Source organism: Lethenteron reissneri, chromosome 26 (genome assembly GCF_015708825.2).
Source record: "Lethenteron reissneri isolate LAM-NWPU_2019-01 chromosome 26, ASM1570882v1, whole genome shotgun sequence".
Classification (NCBI taxonomy): Eukaryota; Metazoa; Chordata; class Hyperoartia; order Petromyzontiformes; family Petromyzontidae; genus Lethenteron; species Lethenteron reissneri.
Window position 1 is genome coordinate 15,503,378 of NC_083804.1, and position 17,732 is coordinate 15,521,109.

Here is a 17,732-nt window from a genome sequence, read left to right on the forward strand (position 1 = left end):
GGGAAACTTAAGCCACGTCAGGTGGCCACGTGCGGGGGGGGGGGGGGAGAGTAAGCTGTGGCGCTCGTGCAACCAAACGCTCGCGATTCCAAGCATTCCCACCGCTGCCCACGGCCAAGCAACGTGGCACTGCGTGTCGCCCCCACCCCCCGTTCGCCTTGGGGAGCGCCGCGATGAGGAAAACCCCTCGGGTGCGCAGGCCTCAGCGACACATATAGCTGGCGGTGTGTGACAGCCTCGCGCGACAACAATGGCACGAATACCCAATGTACAAATTCTGACATCATCTTCCCGCAACCGGCTTGCAGGTCTGACTCACACTCAGAGTGTGGCGGGGGAGGGGGGTCGTAAGGTAGGAGTGGGGGGGTGGCGGGGGTGACTCCATTGCCTGACCAGAGCTGAGGTGAACACTACCGTATATGAAGAGTACACAGTAGTGCGGTCAATTTCAAACACAGCTTCCTCCCCAGCCGATTAAAAACTACCTCCAGATGGACTCCAAACAACTTAGCTGGCTGAGGACAGCTGCCCTGCTTAACACCGGGGAGCAGGGTGAGAACGATGACTCCGAATAAGGACAAAATTTTCCACACTACCACAGTTACCTAAAACAGCCCCAAGTTGACAGTGTTAAAGCAGCGAGTGAACCAGGCTGCCGCCTACACTTATTCATTCTGCCGAGGCTCGCACGGCATTGTGGGAACTTGCCCACAATGATGCGGCAGCCCAACGGCACCCGAGTTAAATTTGTGGTTCACGTGACGATAAGATCAATATGCTACACGAGCCAGCTTGCTGATGGTGATTTTAAACTACAGTAAACCGGGGCCAACCAGAAGGAGTGGACACACAAAGTGAAAGAATGAAAGAGCAGACCTTTTAGGCCTGGTGTTAACTATGCAATTGCTCTGGGATCTGGCAGATGAAGTTATGGTGATGTTGTCTGTTGGTGGTGGTGGTGGTGGTGACGGCATCAACAGCATTGGCCTTGATGACCTCTATAACTTCAACTTGAATGGCCTTCCCAGCCATTCCAAGAATGTATGTATGTATGTAGAACTTATTTCCCACCGTACATACCCAACTGTGCTAATCGGAGGTGCGGAAGAAGAACAACAAACTAATACACAAAAAACTGTTCTCAAAAAATGAGGATGTAATGTACAATAATTATAAACATTCAAAATTGACTCTTACACTTCCAGCACCCACACACACAACACTGAATAATGTGCCTAAAAATCAATAGCTTCATCTTCATATATATTTTTATGATGATGTTGATGACAATAATCATTACATGTGGAATTATGGCAGGTGGTCGAGATTAACAGTCGACTGGCAGCCAAAGGAGAGAACGTGCTCCCAATTGCACGTACGCCAAGGAGATGGAGCAATGAGATGCCGCTCGTGTGCAGGAGATGCAGGGTTATTGTATTGCATGACCACGAGAAATGATTACCGCTTGGAGTTGGCCTTGATCCAACAGTGGATAGATCGTGGCTGCTGATGATGATGATGATTATGGGGAGGTGGGGACGGCGGTTTACTGCCATTTATTAGGGTGCAGGACGGCACGGGATGGCGTGGGACGGCATGGTTGGCTAACGGCGCCGCAACGGCGCATGTGGCGGGAGAGCGGCTCACCCTGCAGCATGCTGCGGTAGGCCGAGTCCGTGATGGCGTAGATGTGGGGCGGCATCTCGTGGCGCTTCTTGCCCCGGTACATCTCGATTATCTGGTCCGTGTAGATCGGCAGGTTCTTGTAGGGGTTCACCACCACGCAGAAGAGTCCCGAGTAGGTCTGCGTGGACAACGACAACGCTCGACTCAGCCACGTTCGCGCATCGACAGAAAAAAACTATTATGTCAAAATAGCCGTTCGCGATATGAATTCACGAACGCAAACGACCGTGCCACAAAAAAAAACCACGTTGAATTATTAACAGCGGTGCACCGGGCAATGCTTTTAAGAGGAGTGAGATTCTGCATTTTGCTGGGTATCAGAAAATAGACAGCAGGTACGTCAATATGTACTGTAATAACGAGCGTCAGTTAACCTTCTCTGAGGTCAGTGCACTCTGCATTACCGGTGTGACAGGAGGCATTATACGGAGTGCTGCTTTGGCAGTCCAGTGTACAAGGCCCGAGCGACCGTCTCATTCACGGAACACGTCAAGGGACCCCTCCCCCGGACCTCCTCCACATCACTCCCACGGGGCAGCACTGCACCGTGCAACTGTGACCCGGCTTTCCAAAGAGCAACATTGCTGATTGCAAGCAAAACACACGAGTCACAAGAAGACGAGGATGTTACTGGGGTAGCCCGTTGATGGGTAAAGTGGGAGAAATGAGCAAAACATCAGAGTAGATAGTTACATAATTATAATTGGCCCCATGAAGCTTATTTATGAATTTTGAACACTGTATGTGGTTATGTCATATTTGCTAGTGTTTATTTTCTGTCCCCTGCATTTGGCCGGGTGGTACTGCTGTTATAATAATGGTATTTATAATGCTCTTTATCTAGGAAAGCCTCACCAAGTGACAATACTCTTTATTTAGAGGGTAATTGCATTGGGATAATTGACCAATTTCATTAAATGATGGTAGGCATGCTTAAACAAAACAATACACATAGGGTAACTGTACATATCGCTCCACACAACTATGTAAATATAATACCGTGCCGCGTGTCCGCATGCTGCAATGAGCATGCGGGGGACAGTGCTCATCTGCATTGGGTGGCCCTGAAAACGTAATGGTGGAAATTCCACATTCTCATGGCAGGTACTCCAATTTATGCAAAAGATGACCACTTTACTTCCCGCAAAACATATTCTCATGTTATGGACCCTGCAAGGATGAAGCAACTAAATATATATATTACATTCAGGACTGTAGGAGACTATAGGAAGTGAAAATCCTCTTGACGTTAAAAAAAAAGCACAAACAATTCCGCTGATGCGCCTGAAAGCAGAAACACACCACAAACTGTCTGCGGGATGGCGGTCTTCTTCTCACATGCAGTGAGAAAGAGCTTTGAGCCGTGCACTCCGATCTCCCCCCGCCCCCCAACTACGCTCAGCGCGCGAGGCCTAGCAGGGTTCACTGGCCTCTGGAATGTCACGGGAGGTTGACCCTCCTTCTGGCGGATAAGCAGCGACGGACACGGCGACCCAAGAGCACAGCTTCGTTGCACGCTGGTAATCGGGGCAGCGTTGAAACATTGGAGAGAAAAACTCCCCCACTATGTTTTTGTTGTTGCATAAATGTGTGATTATACCTACACTTCGAGTCTCTAAGCATAATGTACGGTTGCTCGATGAGTATAGTTGTTTTTAGGCATGTTAACCAGAAATGAATTCAATCAGCCAGCTCTCGCCTGCCCGAGGCTGCGGCATCAGCGCAGTCTCACTCTCCTTCCTGCTGCTGCTGCTGCTCGTCTTTCGCAGGCGGTAGGAAGCCACCGAGCGACAGACAGAAAAAACGCTGGCGCTGCACGCGTGGTGGGACATGGTCCTACAAGCGCAGGCCATCTGGAAGGGGGGGGACTCTTGTGCCGGTGCCGCTTGCATGACCCCCATCTCGTGCTTGTGCCGTAATGCCGCACCGATTAAGTGACTTTGCACCGCCACTGCGTCCAGATATTGCCCGCGATCATCAACGTTCCGCTCGGGGAGGCGCTTCGAGACGACGTGGCCGAGTGTCGCCAACGAACGCCATCGCCCCAGGGCGGTTGGGGGTGGAGCAGGAACAGTCTCGGCGCGGATTTGTGAAATTAACGCTCACCTCATGGCTGTAAACTGCTATTTTAAACACCCAGGCTTAAAGCTCATAGCACCTCCAGCGCACTATTAATTAAGTATCCAAAATTAGGTTTTGATTCGTGTTTATTTCCACCGACATCCCTGAAGATAATTTCCACGCACCTACAAAATTTTGCACTCAAATCACGTATCGTCTTAACTATGTCACAAATGTCTAAACCCGTGAATGTAATCACCTGCGTATTTTTTTTTTGTCCAACTTGGTGAATAAATTTGCGTTCTTTCAAGGCACCCTTGCCAGCATGCTTCGTTTTTTTTCAAGGAATGAGTTACAGAATGTGGTTAACTGCTCGTGAAATCCATCATCCAATGTTTAGTATCAATCATAGATCGGGCTGAAACATTGCACCAAGTGCAGACACGGAGCAGACTCTCTCGACTATGTGACCTAGACTGACTTTTTTTGGTTCACGGACGCAGGAACCGGTATAAATTTTGTGATTTTCGTAACAGTTGCCACATTCACCCACAGACGTGTAAACTCAGGGCGGTGCGGGCAGCGCGGGCGGTGAGGGACTACTGTGGAATGCTGGCACAATGACGAACTTGTCAGATGGCCATTGAAGAGCAGATCCCACAACATGCTCATTAAGATCGCTAATGATTTGTTAGGATGCACAAGGCCAGATTAGGACCGGACCGCTGAATATGCTTAGAAAGTACGTATTCATTTGTTCACGTTGCATTAGGAGGTCGAAATGCTCAATCCATGCACACAGCTTCGATACGCCACACTCCTGCACACACTTCCTGCATACACCCACAAACAAAGAAAGAGATCCCCCGTGTAGCCTTAACAGACTGTTGAGGCAAGTGCTGTTAGCAAGCACCAAAAAAGGCTGGCACGGCATACGAGGGGGTGGGTGACCATCACCACACCCGACCGCCATTGTCTCCCCAGTGGCGATATTTACACACCGCACCAGGTACTCATTTGAGGACGACTCGACCTCGGGGAAGCCCAAGATCGGTTCAGATAATCGTCACTGGTGTTGGCCGTGCGTGGGAATCGAACTCGGGTAGCCGAGCTCGTAGCACAGCGCATTAACCGTTGCACTACCGCTCCCCTCAAGCACACACGCAAACGCACGCAAACACACGCAAACACACGCAAACACAAACGCGCACCTTCCCCCTCTCCCACAAACGCCCGCCACACTCCCTCCCTCCCTCCCAGAGCAGACCAAATTCCACTCCCACAGGCGAGTTAACCCCCATTCCCAAAACACACTACCCATACAAAAATACACCCCTAATCCACAACACTCCCCTCCACCCCTCCACACACTACTACCGTCCCCATCACATAAACGATCCTCCCACTCAGCCTAACTCCAGAAAAACTCTGCTCTCTCATGCAAACCCACTCAAAAGCACACATGCAAAGATAAAGACAAATATCCTCCATCTAGCGTCAGACACTGTTGCGGAAAATGCTGTTAACGAGCATGTACTAAGGCCAGCGTGGGAGCACACCATTGCCTCCCAGACGCCGATATTCGCAAGCTGCACCGCGGTTTTCATTTCAGGCAGAGACAAGATAAGGGAACGTGGTCCGAACTGCAAATGGTGATGAGTGTAGCTGCATTTTCAAAGGATCCTGACCGATGATAACATTAATCGAAAATGGTTGAGTCCACCTTGTGGGGTGGCCCAGGCCTAGTTTAGGATCCACTGGTGAACATGGTAAAAAAAATGGATTGTGGTAGGCAGCAGTGCAGTGTCCGAGCGAAGACTACGATCCCTCATGTAGCCATATCACAAACGATTGAGGCAAGTGCTGTTAGCGAGCACCAATTAAGGCCGGCACTGCACACCACGGGCGTGGGTGGCCAGCACCCCGCCCAGCCGCCTTTGTCTCCCCATTGCTGCTGATTACACACTGCAAGAGGTATTCCTTTTAAGGCTGAGTCGACCTGGTGGAGGCCCAGGACCGGGTCAAATATTCAATGTTATTATTTGTGAGCGGGAATCGAATTCGGCGCGAACACGCACACATGCGTGCACTCTCCACTCTCCCACACACACAATACGATAAAGCACGAACTGGATGTAGACAGCGCGGGAGGAGCCGGGAACGAGCGGTAGAATGTGACAGGGCCAATGGAGGAATTGAGACGACATTATGCACAAGAGGTGTGAAGACACTTCATCGAGCGGAGACGGTCGGTCAGTCATGCGCATAAGGAAAGAGGCAAGTCTTGAGCCGACGTATATGCAGCCAACAGCACTAATTTGAGGTTTAAAGCAGGGAAGAGAGTCTCAGCAGTTCAGAGTTCCAGAAGAAGGGAATTCTAGACATTGAGAGCAGCAGCGGCAGCAAAGAGTAATCCTCCCATCAAGTGGAGGTTCTCGGAAGGCTTTGACAGAAGGCCTTGGAAGTTTGAACGGATGGTCACGGGAAGAGGAATAGAAGTGGGACGATTGGGCGGAGGTACGCACAAAAACATCGGATACGGTCGCCCACTCTCACCCAAGCATGCACACCTATACAAAGATAAAGATCCCCCATATAGCCTTAACAGACTATTGGGGAGAGTGCTGTTAGCAAGCACCTACGAAGGCCACCATTGCACACGAGACGCTGGGTGACTAACACCACACCCGGCCTTTGTCTCCTCAGTACTAATGTTTACACACCGCTCCAGGTACTCATTTAAGGCTGAGTCAATCGAGAGGAACCACAAGACCGGTTCAAACATTTGCCATTTTTATCAGTCATGAGCAGAAATTTAATTTGAGTCGCCGGGTTCGTAGCAGTGGAGTGCATGAACCACTACACTGCCTGCCTGTATACACACAAATGGTGCTCGCTCACACACACCAATAACCGCCATTCGCCACTAAGTGACGGTGACGTCACCACGGTGCTTGTGCCAGGCCACACACACACTCACGTACGCGTGCACGGGTGTGAACTCACGTAGATGAGTCCCGAGTAGTATCGGTCCTTGAGGTTGTGCAGCACGGATGCCTCATTGAGGCATGTGAGCTCTGCCATGTCCTCCACCTTGCAGAACTTGGGCGGGTTCATCTTCTGAATGTCATCCTTGTTCACCACCGCCTTCTTGCCGTTCTCCGCCAGCTCCACCACGACGTCGTCACCGCGCTCCTCCTGCACGCTGGCCGACTCGAAGCCGTGGCGTTCCGACGGCACCCACACCAGACGCTTGGCGGTCCAGTCCGCCTGCTGCCCGGGCACACAATGCGCCGCAATCGTCAACTTACCGGCCGGCCACGCCGGCCCCGTCCGCACCGTAGCGGCATGACTCTCAACATAGCACCCTACCCCACCGCCACCACGAGCCCCCACAGGCATTTGTTAACCCAAGGATCAAGATCAAAAATGCCATCATCGTGATGCCACCATCACTGCATCTCATCGTGATGCCACTACTGCCGCATGTCATCGCGATGTCACCATCACTGCATCTCATCGTGTAGCCGCCACCGCGCATCTCATCGTGATGTCACCATCACTGCATCTCATCCTGATGCCACCACAGCGCATCTCATCGTGATGTCACCATCACCGCATCTCATCGTGTAGCCACCACAGCGCATCTCATCGTGATGTCACCATCACTGCATCTCATCGTAATGCCACCACAGCGCATCTCATCGTGATGTCACCATCACTGCATCTCATTGTAATGCCACCACAGCGCATCTCATCGCGATGTCACCATCACTGCATCTCATCGTAATTCCACCACAGCGCATCTCATCGCGATGTCACCATCACTGCATCTCATCGTGTAGCCGCCACAGCGCATCTCATCGCGATGTCACCATCACTGCATCTCATCGTGTAGCCGCCACAGCGCATCTCATCGTGCAGCCACCACAGCGCATCTCATCGTGATGTCACCATCACTGCATCTCATCGTAATGCCACCATCACCGCATCTCATCGTGATATTCTACGAGCCAATATCCCCCTCAATAAAGTAGGCGGTCAGTGCACATTACGACAGAATTGGAATGGTACAGCGGGCATGCAACAACAAGAATAAAAAACCAAACCCTGTCAGTACCCTCAGTAGCTAACACCGACTAAGTAAAATTAATTGCAACCGCACGCAAAATAAAATGCAGCCGCACACAACGAACAACATAATAAAAGTACAGAAGATAAGCGACCTCCAAGATCTGTCCTCGTAGAATACCACCACATGATCTTAGGGTATTCCCCTTGGTTGCGAGACTGGTGGTCGCTCTCACCGTCTTGTTTATATTGTTTCTGTGGGTTTTTTTACGTTTTGTTTGACAGTTTTGTTCGCTATCTTAGCCTACCCTACATGCAAGGTAAATAAACTATTTCCAAAACGTGTAGATAATTGACTTGTAAATGCACTCCCGAATGCCCATAAGCTGCGTAAAATTTTCCTTTTTAAATAGACGAATCGATGCAACGTTACATGAATGTCACGTGTGATTATTACAGTGCACCCACAAAGTTAATATAAAGAATCAACAAAAGTCTTCCTGCTCACACAGGCTTTTGGTGGCACGCACATCTGAGCCAGAGATCGAAATTCCACAATCCAGGATCATAATATTTATACTGGAGGAATCCGAAGAGCTATAAAGTGCTTTTTCACAGATGTCCAGTAGAGGCGGGTCAGAAAGTTACAACAACAAACATTACAAAAACACGAGAGGAGTGCAAAGTATAGGAAAATTAATCACGATTTTTTTTTTATTTTACCAGGTAAAGCCCATGGAGCTATTAGCTTATTTTTCAGAAGCGACCTGGCAACAATTGATAGCTCAACCAAGTGGCTTATCACGTGGAAATTTATAGCAGCTGCCAAATCATCTATATAATCACAATTTTGCTCTGGACAGCCGAATGGTGTCTTTTCAACAAAGTGGTATTCATTTCATTGACACCAGGGAGGCCTCAAGATTCAACTCGTGACCTTCCGATTGTCTGCACCACATGGCCGAATATTATCACCATTCTTAGTTTTACATTATCAAGCGAATTGTGATGATGATGATCGTGAAATGACACCATCAGCAATATTCAGTGAAGCACAAACTGTTCCAACATAGTTTGGTTTTATCTATGCTTTGCTGCGTAGTAAAATGTAATGATATTTTGATATTCCAATTACGGGGAATGACATTGCATCCCCGATAAATCAACTTACTTCTCTGGATTTAAAATGCGAAGTCTTATCTCGAACCAGCATTGGTGTGGTAATGTATCTGTGCTGCGTTCAAGTGCAGAAACACCATTCATATCCACGAAATAAAAAGAAAACATCAACATCGTTATCAGGGTTCGACATTCGACCCTGTCACTGCCTCTTCTGGAATGGGGGTTCGCAAAACATTAGCATCTTAGTTTTATAATAGTTTTTTTACCCTTTTATCTGGCAACAAAACTGACACTTTTTTTTACGAGGAGTCATGTTTGCATAGACCACAATACCTGCAGTCATAATGCAAACAAAAAACATAACTCTGATAATGTATGCACTGTCCTTGAAGTTGATTGGTCCACACCTGAAACAGCTTTCCTTAGAGCCTAGTCTCACATATTTTTTATAGGCAAATGAGGTACCAATGGTGTAAATCTTAGTTTTAGTCTATGTACCAATGCAACGTCATTCACTGACGCAGGATTGCATTTCGATTGTTCGATATTTATTGATATTATACTGATGTTAAGGTATAATTCAGCACAGCGTTAATGACGTGCACTAAAGTCAACTTTATTCCGTTTCTTTGCACGCCGCTCTTGCACTTGTGGCCTCTACATTTTCTTCTCAGCTCTGCTGGTGGTGGTGGGTGGTCGTGAGGGGGGAAGCCGTGGTCACACATCGGCGGCGATTCTCAGTGACCGCACAGCGAGCAACGGCCAGGCACAGCCAAGTCCCACGACGTCATCACGGCTCGAAGGAGCGGGCATGCAGGGATAGACGCCGCGTGGCTTCCAGCGTACCTGTGTAGCCATGTTGTAGACGACGCCCTTGTCCACATACAGATACTTGTCTGGGTCCTCCGAAAAGCTGGCGCTGATGCTGCTCCGGTGCGCCATGACGCTCCCTGTGGGGGCCTGCTGGGCGGACATGATGATGCTCCCTGTGGCCTTTGCTGTGGGGACGGAGGGCCACGCGCAAAAACATCATGCGTGCGATTTTAGGCGACATGGTCACATGAATGCTTTCCATTGGCGGGAGCCAAAAGCGGTCCGGCTAAGATTGCTACACTAACGAACAGTTCACGGCCGATGACTTTTGCGTGTAAATATAAAGCGTGACACGGGGACGCAACGCGCCCCAGAATCTTGGCGCTCGATGCCGAACGAAAATATCATCGCTCAACTGCCACGGCCGTGACATAATTGACCACGGCTTGGATTACGACATCGAAATGCAGAAACAACTCATTTTTGTATCGCCATTAGGCAATGCTGTGACTGTACACAGCAATCCAATCACACACCTACAAAAGGCGACAATAGCCCTGCCGGCCCTGTGAGCACAGTAAGCTCGGATTAGGCCCTCCGAGTTGGCCCGCAGATGCAGGGGTGGCACAGCTGCCGTCACTCTGCGCGCCGCACGCCAAGAGGCCCAGTCGCTACAGAGCAAACCTCTTCCATTACACACCATGCACCACCGCTCCATCGCCACGCACACCTCCGTAAGCGCGCACGTCACACCGTGGAGGCGTTACACACCTTTTCCATTGCACCCCACACACATCTCCGTCGCCACACACACACCTCCATCACCACACACACCACTATAAAGCACACCAAGTACCATACACTCCACCGCACAGGACCTCTAAACAATAGACACACCATTATGGTACCATGCATGCCTTGATCACCAGGCACACAATGAATACCAGACACCACTACCAGATTAATGGATTTTCACCAGGCCCACGTACACCACCTCGCAGCGCTAAATAACCACATATATCCCCATGCATGACTATTTCTCCAGACATCCGATCAGCACCACCAGCCAAATATCACACATCGATCGCCAGACACACCATTATAAGCATTCACGACACCACCACCATCACCAGCAGCACCAGCAAAGCCATCACCACCAGCAGGCTCCTCCTAATGCGGATATCGAGATGATGTGGTTAATAAATTTCGTGCCAATACCGTACACCATAAACCCTTTATTTTTGGCCTCAGTGGCAACTCATAAAATAACCTCCCTGCTGTGCGGTTAAGGTCTTAACGGTCGCCACAATCACGTCGTGGATTATTCAAGCTCATGAAGACGCATTTACCGAGTCAGACAGCAAGAGAGCTGGGACCCCCCCCCCCATCACTGCGGAACCTGTCAAGCGCTACCGTACACCTTGGTGACAAACGAGCGGAGGCTCCGCAGCACCGGCTCCAATTGGGAATCCAAGAACAGGCGGCGGCTTCGCTGCTTTTAAAGGAACATTTGTTACGTTACGTGACTCATGCTGCGAATACGGGTTTAATTTTAGCCAAGGGGGGGGGGGGGGGGGGTAACAGAGTAGCCACCGTGCGGACCGTCTATATTCGTCCGCACAAAATACACCCGTGGCCTGCGCGGCCCCCATTATGACGATGGCACAATTTTTCGGCGCGCGAAGCCTCCAGGGGTTTCTCTTTTGCGGCACACGTCTGGGTGCTGCTGGGGCAGTCGACAGCAGTTGCAGCAGCAGGAGGGGCAGCAGGAGGGGCAGCGGCTGCCCTTGGCAAGGGGTGGAGGGGCATGGGAAGGGAACAGGGGGGGGGGCAAGCGGGAGAGGGACAGTAGGCTAACAGGGGGGAGATGGGGAGAGATTCCGACTGGCGGGAACAATGAGGCCACAATCAGTTTGGTAGAAAGTGAACGTTTTAATAACCAGATATGAGCCCTTTCAAAGCAGACTGGCTGGTGGCGCTGTGGGTTAAACGCACTGCACGAAAAACTCCAAAGACACGAGTTTGATTACCATTGTGGCAAGTGACACTGTACCTAAATCGGTCCTGGCCTCCAACCAACGCGCATTGACCAGCGTGGTGAAGTATGGTCAAACAATCTCTACGGACCGGCAAGATATTGCGAGGCCTTCGTCCAGCAATGGACTAACAAAGGGCTGTAACCCAAGAGCCCCTTGACAATAGGAATCTCTCTGTTAAGGGAGACCTGGGATTAAATAATTAATAAGTCATGGCATGGGAATTGGAGGGTTGGGGGTAGATGGGTGGATGAAGAAGGGGTCACAAAGAGAGGATGAGAGGCAGCAGGAGGACGAGGAGGGAAGTAGGGGATGGGGAAGGGAGGGAGGAAGGCAAGATGGTTTTGGACGATACTGCCCTGATGAGCCTCTTCCAAACTGGCCAGAACACCCTGAACCCGACTCCAAAGCCAGGCCCAGTTCGTGACAAAACAAAGACCACGAACCACGCGGCGAAAAAAGCAATAACATATTAAAACACGGCACCCCCACCAATTACCACAATCACTGGACACAACCCACCGTCATTTAAAATCGGCAGCCACAGGCATAATCGTGACGACAATCACAGTGACAGCCACAATGGCAATTGTAACCATCATAGGCACATTATCAACTCAACGATAACCACGGAGAACGTATCGGTAATATAACTTAATGGTCATAGCAACCAAAAAGCCGGCCACCATCAAAACCCAAACACTCTCAACAACCACACACTCAACCACATTTGCAACCTAACTACATTTAGAACCTAACCACATTTAGAACCTAACCACATTTAGAACCTAACCACATTTAGAACCTAGCAACGAAAACCCAACCGCACCCACCGCCACATCACAACCACAGTCCAAATGCAACTCCGGCCCTACCAGAACCAAACCACCACCGATCCTCGACCCAACCGCAACCCTTCCACAACCTCAACCACAACCTCAGCCATTTCTCAACCACAATCACAACCTGTCCACCACTCAACCACAATGACAACCACAGCACAACCACGGCTCAACCACAACAGCGGCCACACCCCGCCACTGACAACACATAACCGCAACCCAACCACATCAACAGCCAAAGCCACAGCGTTGCCACAGCCAAACCCACAACCACGCTACGGCCCCACCACAGCTCAACCATTTCAGCAAGCACACACCACCACCACGAATGAAACACAACCACAGCAAACAACCACAGCCACAACTGTCCGGGCCCGAATAACGGGTACCCGGCCGCGCCATGTTGAGCTCTCCCGCCCGAAGGGACGCGGCTCACACCTCGCGGAGCCGGACTCTGAGCCGGACACAACCCACACAAGCTGCTCGAACCAAAACGCCAACCGGGACCCCTGACCGTAAACCCCCGACCCGGACCCCCCCCCCCCCCCCCGGCTTTGCCTCTCACCTCGGGGTCCCCGCGAGCTCATGCGAGAGCAGCGGCAGCAGCAGCGCAGAGCGGCGCGCGCCCTGCAGCAGCAGCAGCAGCGACGGAATGAGCGCGCTCAGGCCCGCCGCGTGCCCCGCCCCTCGTCTCGCGCACCCTCCCCACGCCCCTCCCCCTACCACAGACCCCCCCCCCCCCATGGGCCCGCCCCTCGTCTCGCGCACCCTCCCCACGCCCCTCCCCCTACCATAGACCCCCCCCCCCATGGGCCCGCCCCTCGTCTCGCGCACCCTCCCCACGCCCCTCCCCCTACCACAGACCCCCCCCCCCCATGGGCCCGCCCCTCGTCTCGCGCACCCTCCCCACGCCCCCCCCTCCCATAGACCCCTCCCCCCCCCCCCATGGGCCCGCCCCTCGTCTCGCGCACCCTCCCCACGCCCCCCCCCTACCATAGACCCCTCCCCTCCCCCCCATGGGCCCGCTCCTCGTCTCGCGCACCCCTCCCTCTCCCATAGACCTCCCCCCCCCCCCCCCATGGGCCCGCCCCTCGTCTCGCGCACCCTCCCCACGCCCCCCCCCCTACCATAGACCTCCCCCCCCCATGGGCCCGCCCCTCGTCTCGCGCACCCTCCCCACGCCCCCCTCCCCACGCCCCCCTCCTCCCATAGACCCCTCCCCCCAACCCATAAACCCGCCCCTCGTCTCTCGCACCCCCTCGCCCATAGACCCGTTACTCATCTCGCGCACCCCCCCGCCTCCCCCATAAACCCGCCTCCCCCATAAACCCGCCCCTCAATTAGCACCCCCCCCCCCCAGCCACCCCCCTAGCCCCCCCCCCCCTCATAAACCCGCCCCTCGTCTCGCGCACCCCCTCCCCCGCCTACCGTCTTGCACACCCACTTTATAGGCCCCGCCCCCCGTCTCGCGCACCGCCCCCTTTAATAGAGCCCACCCCCTACAAATCTCTCCCCCCCCCACCTCCTCGCACCACGCTCTCGCCCCCTAATAAACCCCGCCCCTCCCGCACCTGTCTTACAGAGGGCCCCGCCCTCGTCTCGGGCCCCCGCCCCCCAACCCCCCTTGTTTTCTGGACCCTTCCCTCCTCCTCACCGCCCCCCTCCCCCAAGTAGGAATGCATGTCAGGGTGACTTGAGGTGATGGGGATATCCAGCAGTTATAGCGGTCATGGGGGATTGGCCTTGGAGTGGGGGGGGGGTGCAAGTGAAGAGAGGCTATTGGGGAGTTTAGTTTCCGGGAAGTGGATGTTTAATTAGGGGATCTCGGAGGGGTTCATTGGCAGGGGTGGCTCTAAGCATAATAAAACTAACGTTTAGGGCCTCAATCAACGCAAGGGGCCCTGGATTCATGGAAAATATGGGTGAATCAATAATTATCTCGAATTGAAACCAGAACAAACAACACGATAATTACGCCTATGAATACAGTATCTCTCTCATTCCAATATTGTCTGCATCTCTCTTCTCTCGTCTGACTCTATCTCTTACTCTATTACATCTGGCCTCACTACATCTCTATCTCTTGCCGAACGCCTCTTCCGTCATCTTCGCTTGGAGTTCACAAATTATAATGGGGGTGGGGATGGGCTGGCACCCTCAACAAATGTTTTGCTTTGGGCCCTCAATGGCACAGGAGCGCCACTGGTTGTTTGGGTGTCTGGCATAGTTAATTGGGGTGACGTGAATAATAGGGGAGGAAGGGGACTTGTGGGAGGAGCCTCAATCCCTCTACCCTCTGTGACGTCACCGAGACGGGCTGCTCTGTCCCTATACATGATTATACAGTACAGTACTCGACAGTACTCGGTATAGTAAACCAATATATCACAATAGAGTAGGGCAGTGAAAACGACAGTGATGTATTGCTGGGCAATGCTGGGGCTTCCACTTTAAAAACCACGCGGACACTTGAATTGTTTTGGCGTCGCGCGTACGATGTCTAAACAAAACGCGACCGTTATAAGCAGGCAAAGGGCGGTGACATGACGTCATACCCAAACCACACGGGATGACGTCGGGCTGAGGCGTCCAGAAGGTTACGTCGGCGGGAAAAAAATGTTGTGATGTCTCGCTCAAAGCACCTGTACGGTGACGTCATACCGAAGAGGACAGGTTGATTGCGTCATTGTAATTAAGATTGTCTGCAGATTGCGTCATTCTCAAGTGCCCAATCTGGAACTGGGTCATTCCGCAGCGGGTATAGCGGATGACGTCAGTCTCAAATGTCTACAAATGTTGTGCCGAGGTGATGACGCCATGCTGGTGAATAATAGCGTGACGTCACGCAATTACTTACGCGTCAGAATTAACAACATTATGCTGCAGTCCATAATACAGGTTTTTTGGGTTAGGGGCCGTCCATAAATGACGTCACGCACCTAGCGAGGGGGGGGGGGTCGGATAATTGTAACAGTGAGAAATGTGACGTCACGTCAAAATGCGCAACTTTAAATAAATGTAGACAACACGTTCTATTTAATTAAATAGACTTTTTAATAAATGTTTTCTCCTACAACGTCAGAGTGTAGTGCCACATTAAATACGCACTATAATGACAATAGTTGAAAGGGATTTGAAGCATGTTTTATTTTGGGGGGGGGCAGAGCTTTGTGACGTCATATTTGAAGGAGGTCTGACTTTATGACGTCGTGTGACGAGGGGGGGGGGGGGTAAAACATCGCCCAAAATCGCGTGACGTCATTTATGGACGGTCCCTTTGTGTTTCGGGTGGCAGGAAGTAATTTGTCCTGTACCGAGATCTAGTAACGGTATTGCGTTGAACTTTATTACAATAACCTGGAACAGTTTTGATAGTAGTTCCACTTTGGAATTCCATTCCAACGTCCTTTTCCCCCAAGTTCGTGCAACTTTCCGCAATTCAAGGAACTATTTATTTGCAGTATTACAACTTCGATAGTCCTGTTTGTTGCTGGCTGTTGAGCAGCGTGCGCCTTGTGCTAATTCTCCGTGATATAGTCTGTTGGCTAAAGGGTTGCCTAGTGGGGATTATTTGTGGTAAAAAGGCTCGCATTCGGACGAGGTTTTATTTTCCATTCATACTAAAGTTTAGGGTCAGTTGTATACATCTCGAGTGACATTTCCCTTCGTTTGCAACGTAGATCTGTGTGCTCCAATGGAATTTTTCACGCAAATCGCATGCAACTGGCCACAACATAGTAGCATTGGGGGGCTGGAGGGAAGTGGGGGCCCGGCTCTCAACGAAACTCTTGGTCAAATCAACGAGTGATGGAACAATATTTACAGACGACGGGTGAGGGCTAGATTAGAATGCACGATAGGCAAACGGTAAATATTGTACCGTTTCTAATTATGTTGAGCGTTTCTCATTGGTTTAAATGTGTTTTTTTTTACACTGCGTTGTGCCCCCCGCTGTTTTTATATGCCCCCCCCCACCCATACTCTTTAAACAAGGTCAAACTCAGGAATGACATTTTCATGGAATGTTTTTCACACCGGTATTTTTTTCAGGAGCACAACTCCGGATGCCCTGCAGTGTGCATTCTATTGTTTGTTGTTGATACTTTCTGAGCTTCCCCTCCTGGACATCTGTGAAAAGCGCCTCTTAGCTCATTGGATTCCTCCAAAGAAAAATAAAAAAATAAAAAAAGTTATGGTCAGGGATAGGGCCAGGGCTTAGGCTTTCGTTAGATAATGGGCGTCCAGAGCGCAGGACAATAACCACGTTCCCACTTCACGTGACATCAAATTAGCGACCCCATTATAATTCTGTATATGAGTCCTATTCTGTTTAAATGTGTAGCAATTTCATGGTTATTGTTACGATTACTAGTGTTATTTCGAATTTGTTTGCACAGGAAACCTTTTACCAAAGGCGTTTCTATTTCTCGTTTTGCCATATTTTATCTTATTCCTCACTCTAAATGCTCTATTTTTCAATTATTCTCTAATCTTAATGTTAAGTTTATTACATATTTAATTTATAATTAAATCATAAAACATTTATTGTCTTTTTTCATTGCTGCATTTATTGTATTTATAATTTGTATGCGACCTCTTGCAAACGTTGTTTCTGTTTTGTTGATGAAACCCGATTCAAGAGCTTCTCAGCTCACGGGGCAATTCTAAATAAACTGTTCAATTAGGCAACCCGCGGGGTCGCGTGGTGCTCGAGCCCAGTTACACCCCCCCCCCCCCCCCCCACATTACGAGTATGATGATCAACATCAGATATTTCACTCGTCTCTATTACCTGAAGTGGCAAAACTTTCATCAAGATCTAATCCCTCCAACTCCTGCACACGAGGTGTTGACATCGGTTCGTCTCCACAGTGGACAGTCTTGGGCGCGATCCCTCCTTTTGCTGCGACTCCATTCTCCACCAAACATAAGTCATGTCCAAGACTAATTTTCATAAGTCAATACGGTGTCTCGAAACACGACGCCAATATGAAGTAAAACTAAAATGTTGCCTTGTGTATGGATTACAGAGCATATGCAAAGCAAAAGTGGTCACCATTTAATTAAGTTTGCTATGAAAATTGATAAAGATTTTGGCACT

General features: G+C 50.6%; 1 protein-coding gene across 6 annotated transcripts in view; it reads right to left on the reverse strand.

Annotated features, from left to right (window-relative positions):
- Positions 1-13,312, reverse strand: part of LOC133347982 (myosin-10-like) — a 77,060-nt gene extending 63,748 nt beyond the window's left edge. For 4 of the 6 annotated variants that reach the window (XM_061560747.1, XM_061560744.1, XM_061560746.1 and 1 more), the window contains exons 1-4: positions 13,197-13,312; positions 9,787-9,938; positions 6,754-7,020; positions 1,648-1,804 (exon numbers count right to left, since the gene is read on the reverse strand). In XM_061560747.1, coding sequence (XP_061416731.1) covers positions 1,648-1,804; positions 6,754-7,020; positions 9,787-9,938; positions 13,197-13,218 — 598 coding nt within the window. In that variant the 5' untranslated portion in view covers positions 13,219-13,312. The remainder of the gene's footprint in view (positions 1-1,647; positions 1,805-6,753; positions 7,021-9,786; positions 9,939-13,196) is intronic. The other 2 variants (XM_061560745.1, XM_061560742.1) reach the window with 1 other exon arrangement.
- Between the last annotated feature and the right edge of the window lie 4,420 nt (positions 13,313-17,732).